The sequence below is a fragment of the Gavialis gangeticus genome, unplaced genomic scaffold (assembly GCF_001723915.1).
Source record: "Gavialis gangeticus isolate Ggan-Ray unplaced genomic scaffold, GavGan_comp1, whole genome shotgun sequence".
Lineage (NCBI taxonomy): Eukaryota > Metazoa > Chordata > Crocodylia > Gavialidae > Gavialis > Gavialis gangeticus.
Genome location: NW_017729024.1, coordinates 49,503,789 through 49,514,530, shown reverse-complemented (window position 1 = coordinate 49,514,530; position 10,742 = coordinate 49,503,789). Strand labels below are relative to the sequence as shown.

General features: G+C 41.8%; 1 protein-coding gene across 1 annotated transcript in view; it reads left to right on the top strand.

Moving 5' to 3' along the window:
- The window catches only part of GRIN3A (glutamate ionotropic receptor NMDA type subunit 3A), a 160,988-nt gene that overhangs the window by 134,253 nt on the left and 15,993 nt on the right, over positions 1-10,742 (top strand). The window contains exon 8 of the mRNA XM_019518201.1: positions 8,667-8,831. Within this exon, the coding sequence (XP_019373746.1) occupies positions 8,667-8,831 (165 nt within the window). The remainder of the gene's footprint in view (positions 1-8,666; positions 8,832-10,742) is intronic.

Here is a 10,742-nt window from a genome sequence, read left to right as displayed (position 1 = left end):
CCCCCCCCAGGCCACACATTGCACAGATGCCCCTCCATACCCACTGCACCGCAAATCTGCATGAGCACACCTCACCCACTGCACGTGGTGTACTCCCCTGCTGCATCAGGAGACCACTCAGACCCAGCCTAACCCTCACTTCCCTGTGGCCATGGGTCACGTTGTCCCACCCCTTGGGCAAAAGCAGGAAGCAGAAACTGGAAGAGGAAGGGGGAGCCTCAGACTCTGGATGCTGTCGCAGCCAAAGCAGTGGCAGGAGCAGCAGCTGGGCAGGAGCCCAGGAGCTGTAGATTAGCCCTTCGCAGCCTGCAGACCCGTTGTTTATACAGCCCTGATTTGGATAATTACTAGAAAGCCTTGTGATCTTCCTATTTTCCCCAACTGATTGCTGGATTTGTTTTATCCCTATTTTGGAAAACCAAATCTAAATAAAATCTCACCCTGATGTATTGGAACAAAATCTGCTTTGACTGTACCTGGAATAACTACTGTACGCATCACTGAAGAAGGGCTGCGAAGGGCTCACAGGTAATGAGTTATAAAGCCCTCTCCCTCTAGGGCATCAGCTCAATGTGCAACTTGTGCTGTTTCTTTCCATGCACTGTGGCTGCACCTATCTTTGATGGCCTTTGCATAGTGAAATGATGATCTGTCCTGCGTCTCCTGGAAAGGAGTCTGTGTCACCCAATCAAGGTAGGCAGACAAATGCTATGAAGGCATGGAGCCTCGGCTACCCCATGATCTCAGGAGACAGTGACTTCAGGCAAGGGATATGGTAAGCAGCCATGTAGGAGGCAGGTTGACACTGGCCTGCTTGGAAGAGGCTGAAGGAACTGGGTCTTCCCAGGTCAAGGGAACAGTAAGCCTCAAGGAAAAGCTAACTAGGCATTAAGCTTAATGTTATTGTTTTAAAGATAGGAGCTCTCCGAAAAGGTTTTCTTCTAAATAGCTAATACCTTGCTGTAAGGAGCCTCTTTGATCAGTGCCAGTGCCCTTGACCCCTTCCTGGCATCTGGGAACAAACCTCTAGGTCTCGAACTTGAGCCATTGTCTCTGTCACAGGATAGACTCATAAGATTCTCTCCTCTCAGTCCTGGGGGTGGATTGCAGTCCCCTCTGTGTCCAATGGGATTCCCTTTACAGGGCTGGTTTATGTCCAGGCTCTGCAATTCTCTTCCCAAAAAGGCAGCAGTCACAGGAATCAGTGATCTAACATCCTCTTTAAAGCAAAGCATCATTTATTTAGAGCCAACGCATTTCAGAGAAACTAGAACTTAAGCACAGACCAACAGACTGCATGCATGTCTAGCTTTTCCTCTGTAGCTCACCCTTCCCTAACGCTGGGAAGATCCTATGGCACAGACACCCACAACAATTTCCCTCTCTCTCCCACTCTCCTTCCAAGGAAGCCTATCTGCCTAGAAGTGACCCTCCTTATCTTGAGAAAGTTTTATTAATTCTTTAGTGCTCATCTGATCTTGAGGCTTCCAGTTTTCTCAAAATAAGGCTTATGCCTTATTTAGTATTCTAACAGCTTTCTCACTGTCACTCAGTTGAGTGTTCGGGTGTGTTTATTTAGTGGACAATTGCCATTTACTTTTCCCCAAATCTCCTATTAAGTTAGATCAATAATTCATCTAATAATAATCCACGGTCAAAAGCACCTTTACCTCACTGATCAAGCTTTGGCGATATTCATATGTTAATACAGAACAGCAGCACAACCACAACAACAGCACTTTATAGTTAATAGGGCAAATGTGGATTCAGATGATTCTATCGCTATCAAAATACAAAATCACAATCTTACTTAAAAAGTGGTGTTCATTAAAACTCCTAGAGCCAAATGAACCAAGGGGCTTCATTACCTTTTTAGAGTACTTGTGCAAAATTCTATATGGCACACAGAGACAACTGGTGGCTGGGTAACATATACTATACATGTAACTAAAAGACTTCAGTCAGTTAAATAATTGTATTTCTTGATAACTTTTAATCTGTGAGTAACAGATAAATCTGAATAGATAGCAATGTCCTACTGCAAAACAGCTCTTTCTGTCAATCCTATAACAATTGTCATTACAACATTGGAGATGGAAGTTGAACCTGCCTACCATCAGGACTGGAAGTATTTTAGACTCTAAAATTTAGAGTAAGGGAAGAATGTAATGGATCACAGTATAACAATGCAGGTAAGAGGGGGGAAAAAAGACTTCACAAGTCAAAGTGGAAAGAGTATTGTTATTGGATTCTCCATGGAAAGATAAAAATCTTTCCACAATAGAGTGCTGCAAAATAAGAACTGAATGTACTGGTTGGGACAGAGCCAGAGAGATGCACTGAAAAATTGTCAGCCAGGCTTTGGACTCAATCTGTTCAAAATGAACACCATCTTATTCTTCTATTAAGCAAATGGGCTCATTTACTTCTTTATTTAATTAGGCAAAGCTGCTCTACCCGATTCCTCAGCTAGCAATGTCAAGGAAAATTATCTGGAACAATATGCAAATCTGGTGGCCTGTTCATTATTAGAGAGACTAATTACAAGAGTCAGTGGATATTTTTCCAGACCTCTGGAGAACATACTCCAAGCAATAGAAGGAAATTTGTTTCTGAGAGATAGTGGGTTTCCAACCCATGGTTCATGGGCAAGACAAGGCCTGTAAGACCCTCCAGCATTGTTCACAACCAGAGGTGGTTTTGCTTTCCACACACAGATGCTGTTACAGGTTGACAGGAAAAGCAGAACATAAAGATACTTGCTAATTATGCCACCCATGGGCCCACAGAGATTGGGGACTACTGTAGCAAAGAAAGATTTGAGGCTATATTGACTCCAGTGGAGCTACACCAATGTACACCACCTAAGGATTAGGCTCCTGAACCTAGTGGTGTGGTTAGCATAGAAAAGAACAAGAAACTAAGGATTACATGCATCAGGGGACTAAATAAATACGACTGCAGTGCTTTAAGCTTCCATCCTTTCTTGGAGCATTTGAAGTCAGAGAAACATGAGCGTTAAGGAAGGAAGATTTAATGATTAAGGCACAGACCATTAGGAAATCTAGGTTCCAGCTTAGCCACAAACTTCTTGCTGCCATAAGACATAGCATTTAAACCTTTTTGACTTTATTTGTAAAGGCCTCAGGCAAAGCTGGCCTTAGGGAAAATAGTATCCTTGGTGAATTTGTATATTGGCACCCTGTCCCAAGTCAGCAGCACCACTTCAAGCAAAGGTAGGTGGGTAAGGGCACAGGGCACAGTCCAGCGGGGAGAGCAGCATGGTGTACCAAGCAGATACTGCTGCCATCCTGCATGAGCAAGGCTGACAGACTATAGCAAGCACCTCCCCCCCACCACAATATGTGCCTGGCCTGGCTTCTCCCGAGCAGCAGCTGGAGGTGGGGGTGGGTTGGGTTGGGCGTTGCTTCTCCTGCCTGGGGCAGGGATCGGTCAGGGTGTGGTGGGGTGGCGGGAGAGCACTGCTGTGAGCACAGGCTGCTCACAGGTGTCTGTGCATCTGTTTGGTGCCCCCCTGACCACAGTGCCTTGGGCAGTCACCTACATTGCCCACCGCTAAGGCCAGATCTGGCCTTAGGCCCCTAAAATTGTAACTATTCAACTAACCGCCAATGGTACTCAGGCATCAATATACATCTGAAAGTCTAGCCCTTTGTGCCTCCGTTTACCCAGTAAAACTGAGTATAGTGACTCCTACATGAGAAAGGCTGTGTGAAATTTAAGAAGCTAGTCCTGGAAATACTTTGTGGTACTATGGAAAATTAGGATGCATTACATATGTCCATTGCAAATGCATACATAGTGCTCACGTCAAGTACTCTGACTCAATAACTAAATAGCAGCAGCATTTAATCCATGCTACAAAGCTCCTAAGAAGTTCTGCATAAGACACTCATGAGGCATCTATATGGGCAGAGTTGGTGCACTGACAGGCATAGGTGTGATGCCTTCTCATTTGCAGCCAAATTTCAGGTAGATTTTACTCCTGCATTCCCTTATGTCTTGCATGGGGGTGCATTTCCTTTCAAAAGGAGAGCTGATTGACAGTCTTTAGCAGAGTTCTGTGCAAGCACCATGTCAGCAGACAAGTTACCAAGGCTGAGAGTAAAGAAGGAGCACAGGCAGGGATCATCGTGCCGTTCTGTGCTGGGACAGTACCAAACAATAGAGCGCTGACCTGTGGCTGGGGCTTGCTGGTTCTATTGCAGCACAAAAAACCCCCAACTGGGATAGAGCCCCAGACACACAGCTGAACAATCCCAATTCTACTGAAAAAAGAGCTGCAATATAAAATAGCCTGTTATTATATATAGCTGAACCTGTATACAATCTATAAAGTAACCAGTGAAGCTTGAGCCTCTGATATTGATCATTGTCTGGGTGTAGAATGAAAGAGGCAGCCACACATTAGTTTCCTTCCACCATTATTTGTGCACATGTTGAGCTGGATGAACAGCTAAGAAATGACCAATTTATAATGGTGCATAAATCTGTTGTTATCATTGTGACTAATCAATTCAGACTCTCCAAGACACATGGTGGCAATTATTTTCTTCCCCTCCTACTCATCCCATTTAATTTATTTCTGAAATTTATCTCCAACTCATGGCCTTTAACGGGTGGCCATCTCAAGGTGTTTATCTTTCTTTTAGTGCGACGTTAAATATTTTTCATCCTTTGTTTTGACATTTCAGGTATTAAGAGAGAAAGATCTCTTGTTTGCAGCAATTTGAAAAACTATAAATAACAAGTGAAAATCACAGAGATGCCTTTGCTGGAATTTCTTTTGCCTGCTTTCAGTAAAAGTTAAGATGGCTTCCCCAGGCTTGACAATAGAATAAGCCAAGCCTTTAGCAATGTACAATTATGCTGAAGATAAGTGAACCACACAGATTTAGACCATCAAAGGGACTGGCCACCCCAAGTAGTCATTCAGTAGTGATAATGTTGAAGTACAACCAACAGCATAAAGGACAAATGTTTCGGTCACTTGAATTATCTTGCTGAATCTGATATTGGGACTCATGTATTCAAACTGTGTCTGTGCACTATTTCCCATTTTTTATTATTGTATTCTGCAAATCCTGCCCCCAATTCTCAGGTGTGATATGGCTGATCACAGCTCTAACATTGACAATCAGATTACTAAGGAGCTCTTCTACCTACTGCAATTCTTAGGACCCTAAAATGACATTCCCATGAATTGGTATCTGGCTTAGGAAAAGGGTCATTGCTAAAGTGTCCCCACAATCTAGGTGGACCCCAGGTAATGGGGAGGGGGTGGGGGAAGGAGGATTAAATGCTAGCATAAATCTGAGTGACAGTAGAACACAGGAACCAGCCAAAAAAGACCAGGATAAGCAATAGCATTAACTGTACCTTCAAGTAATTTTATACTTATATCTAAATTATTATAATTTTCTTTCCAGGAGATAAGAGATTTTTCAGACTGTACCTCAACACTTCTACTAGAATGGGAAGAGGAAGCACCAAGAGCACATTTAACCAGTACATTCAGCTACACCTTTGGTGTCCCCATAGATACTTACTTATGCTCAATTCAAAAAGATAGACTAAAAGGAAACCTTCCTTCCAAATAACCCTGAAGTTTTAAAGAGTAGAAGTTTTGTGTGCCAGATACAGAGTTTTTCAAGTTTTATATGCCAGATTCTGCTCCAATTTAAAACAATAAGCTTTTCCACTAACTTAAAAAGGGGTCAAATCATTGTACTCATTTTTATTAAACATAAAGCAGATGCTGCCCTCTCTCCCCCAGTGATATTCATTCACATTCTTTAAGAAAAAAAAGCGGCTTCAGTTGTATCCATGCCCCTTTTCTCTTTGAATACTAGAACAGCCACACCATATCAGGATGATGCACCTTCATTATTTCATGTAAGAACTCTTGTGCAGTACTAAGGAAACTCCATTCGGGCTGTAGCAACTGGATCTTTATTAAGTGCAATGTATTCAGTGGTGCTGCTTGCAACCATGTGGCACACTATATTCAGGGCTGTTGCTCATTGCCTGAGAACAGAGCCTGCTGAACTTACTGGTATCACGTGAGAACAGAGTTTACTGGTGTCACCCTCAGAATCATCCTTCCTATATGTCCTGTTCAGCTTGCAAGGTCCCCTGATGGGTCAAAGGGAGGTACAAGAATCCTTGGAACAAACAATAAAATTACCAGCACAGGAATGTTTCTTCCTGATCCCAGGCTTATGAAACGTGGGACTTTCTAGCCTTCCTTTTTCTTTATTCTGCTGCATACATCTTTGGATTATTTTCTATTATAATTGAACAAAGTTTGCAGAATATCCTCAGCAACAGAATCTCAGTTTCTTAATAATAAATAGTTACATAAATAAGATAAGATCAGGGATCAGAAACTTATTATCTGGGATACCAGCAACAAACTGTTTGCCAGCAGTGTACAGACCAAAAATCTTTGGTAGAAGTTACTGAGAGTGTGATTCTGGCTAGGGAAGAGCAACAGTACCTCAGATTATGTTTGCAGAGATTTCTCGAGCAGGACAAAGAGCAGGGAAACCACTGAGTTATCTAGTTATTGCAAGTTTTCCAGTTCGGTTCAACATACTATCCTCACTGTTATTGAGCTGGAGAGCAGTGGCTTCTGAGTGACAGAGTTGGCACAAAAACTTGCAGTCAAACTGAAATCTCTCCATTGCCTTTAACAGGAGCTACATCAGACCCATCTCTCTCTGACTACTGTACAAGACACACACCTATATGCTGCTGCGTTATAAAAGTGCTGATAGCAAAAATGGAAGATCAAAGTGCCCAGACATTTCCATGGGAAATGATAAAAGTTTGTAAAGAGGAAATTCCACATTATTCAAATGAGGAGCATTCATAAATGTCGATTAGGGCAAATTTCACCTCTTCAAATTGACCCATTTATCCACAGAATGGCTCAGCTGGATGTTCTGTACACTGCTTCCAAAGAGAACTTCCATTTACAATGGTAAAAGTTCCAGTTCCAGAACAATTACAGAAAGTACATTAGCAAGTTGAGGCCAGCTTTTGTTTTCTGTTATTCTTATGTCATTTTGGAGTCTCTCCAGTAAAGTGAGTGATTGCAGAGTCACTCAAGGGAAACTTAGAAGAGAATCTTGTCAACAATAAGTCCCAAATGAAAATCTGAGAGGAGAATTTTTGCTCTTGAGCTGAACTGATAGTGTTCTCCGTATTCTGTAAGTATTGTCTTTTGAAGGATCACTTCCATTCCCTAACACAGAACAGCAAGTGCTGATTTTGCTGGCATGGTACAGTGTTCCTAGAAATTCTGCCCAGTAGCATATTGAATAAGTAGGTTGCTTTTGGCAGAGAACTCAGAAAATTTGATCACTCTCACTGCAGCATAACAGAGTTCACACATTTCCTTGTCACTGGAGCTTTGCATTTCTAGCACTCCACCCCAGCAGGGAAGACTATGCTGTTGCCTATTTGAGACAAGGCTACTGCTGCTGCAACCCCTGTATATTCTTATATTTTGAAACATCAAACAGACAAAAAAATTTTTAAAAAGATGCCACTGTAGAACATTGAGAGCAAGCTGCACAGAAAGACCGTATGACATTAGACATCACTGGATATGGCACCAAGCCTCTACTGTTTTGGGGATGTCATTACAACCCTAAAAGAACCTCCAGGAATGTGCCCAGTGTACGGGTTTTCCTGGACTAGAGAAACTTTGTACATCGATACACTGACAGCAATGCAGAAACCTCTGCACTGACAAGACCTAATAGAGAGGGGGTAGAATATTTGTCAAGAAGCCAGATTTTTCTAATCTATATATTCCTGAAATATATATTCCTCCGGAAATAGGTTTTAAATAATTGGGCACTGGACATTTATTTTGTTCTTAGATGTACTCCTCAGTCTGTAGGGAGTGATCTTTAAGAAATATTTAGATTTTTTCTCTGTACAAAGTATAAAGTGAAGGAACCACATATGTATTCAGTAAACAACGTACCTATCACATGGAAACCATAGCACACAGGGAGTGCTGCTATACTAGAAAGCTCAGGCTATTCAAAGAACTTTTTATTTCACTTCCTCTATACTATAAAAAGGGAAAGGGGAAAAAAAGAGGCGTTTGATTTTCCTTAACTACATTCAATTTTCAGTAAGCGTGAAATATTAATTTAGTGAAAAGACAGTGACATCTGCTTTGAAGCCTTTTTTTTTTTTTTTAAACTTGGCCCTGGATGGAAATGCACTGCACTACAAAGAAGTCACTAGTGATCATTTTCCACTCACGCCTTAGTCTACAAGCCATTGATTGTATTCTGTCAAATCACAGTCTTCCAAATCACAGCACAGAGTCCTTTGCTGCTGGACATTTCCATATTTTAAAATCTAGCTACACAAGCAAAAGGATGGAAAACAGAAAAATCTCCAAGACCAATTCTTATTCACACTGAGACTCCTTTCTACTACTCCAATTTCATGAATGGCTTTAGAGTAATTAGGAACTTCATCATGAAAGACAAAGTCAGTCCACTATATACCTGTTAGGATTTCACCAATGCATGTTCACCAAGATCATGTTTTAAAAAAAGTAAAAACAACATATATTAAGATACACTGAGCATGTATTTTACTTTTATTTTACACAGACCCTGCAAATGGGCATCAAGCACTTTTCTGGACTCTTCGTGATGTTATGCATTGGTTTTGGCTTGTCCATTCTCACCACCATTGGAGAACATATAGTATACAGGCTGGTCCTACCACGAATCAAAAAGAAATCCAAGATGAAGTACTGGCTCCATACAAGCCAGGTATGTATTCTAGCAGCACATCAGTCATTCTATCATTTAATAGTACTGCTGTTCAGTAAAGGCCAAATCAAGTCACTGGAAAGACTGCCTTCTTGGCTTCAGTGGGTTTTGGGCCCAGCCTTAAAATATTTTTAGGATTATTACTATACTCTGTTCCAATGCATGCTAGTGAGAGTTTCACAAGTGACATCAATTGGAGCAGGAGTAAGACTCCTCAAAACTCATTCCCCGTGATGGTGCTTTTTCCTCAGAGCAGTAAACATTTCCTTAATCTGAAGGAGGAAGTTGACATTGACTTGGAACATTTATTATGACGCAAAAAAGGAGAAATTTTCAAATAAGCCCATGAGCAGGTTACATGGTTCCGGGGGTTTGTAAACTTAAGGCATTTTGACAAGAACAGTCCAAGTTTCTGTACACATGGATAGGCTCTGCCATTTCAGAGTCATTGGGGGGAAAAGGAGTCATAGCAGTTAACAATTCTCCGCTGAGTGCATCAGTCAGAACACAGGAGGTCTTATGCTCACTTACACAAAGGCCCTTAGTAAAGATTCTCAATTGCCACATTAAGATATGGTAAAGAGGGATAAAAAGTAATACAGGAAGTAATACAATAACATTATTCTTATAGTTAATCATAGCCCGCCTCATCTATTTGGGTAAGCCGTGTTAAGGTACATACACTGGGGCAATGATAATTGTGTCTGCTGGGGACTATGTAAGGTAAGTGTTTGGAAAGATGAGGTTTACTTAACACTGAAGAGAGAAACACAAAAGGGGACTTCACTGAGGACTTCAGATTACAAAGTAGATAATGCAAAATGAACACTACCCCCAACCCTTTTATTTTAAACCCTTTGAATGCCTTTTTCTAACCCAAACACTTTGCAGCTATTCATGTGCTCTTGTATCACAGGACATTTTTTTTCACAAGATATGTTGTGTCATTCTTATATTAGTTTTCCCCTAAATGGTGTTTGGGTTCTATTTCTCTTTGGGACTTTGTGCACCAAGGACCATGAATAGACATTACATTTGTCCTGGGAGAAACCATTTCCTCCTGAGAGAAAGTGTGATCATTCAGACATCCATGTCTGTTGTCACAGAACAAACCCCCAAAAGGTTCATGGGATAAGATGAGCTAACAGTTTGTCTTGGGACATCACAAAGTCCATCTAAATAGTTGTTTGGGGACTGCATCATTGAATCAATGGCGGAAAAGTGGCAGTGCATCCAAACGCTCACTAACCTCAATTATAAAGGCAGTGTGTGTACAATAAAACCTTGTTAATTCAAAATGCAGGGGACCAAAAAATACTGAAATAAATGCATTTGAATTCTCCAAATTACAGTATTACAGCTTATTATACTACAGCTTATTATACAGTACTACAGATTATTATACAAAATCACTGTACAGTACTGCATAGATTTCATAGACATTAGGGCTGGAAGGGACCCCGGAGGATCTTTGAGTCCAGCCCCCCTGTCCCAAGTGCGGGAAGTCAGCAGGGATCATAGGATCCCAGCAAGATAAGCATCCAAATGCATCTTGAAGGCATTCAAAGTGAATGCCTTGAACCGCCTCCGGTGGCAGTCTATTCCAAACCTTCGGGGCTCGGACTGAAGAAGTTCTTTCTTATGTCCAGCCTGAATCGGTCACAGTGGAGTTTGTGATTGTTTGATCTTGTCATCCCTTGGGGGGCTCTGGTGAACAGACATTCCCCCAGATCCTGATAAGCACCCCTGATAAACTTATAGGTGGCCACCAGATCACCCCTGAGCCTGCACTTTTCCAGGCTGAATAGCCCCATGGCTCTCAGCCTGTCATCATAAGGTCTGTTTTCCTGACCTCTGATCATGCGCGTGGCTCTCCTCTGCACCCTCTCAAGCTTCTCCACATCCTTTTTG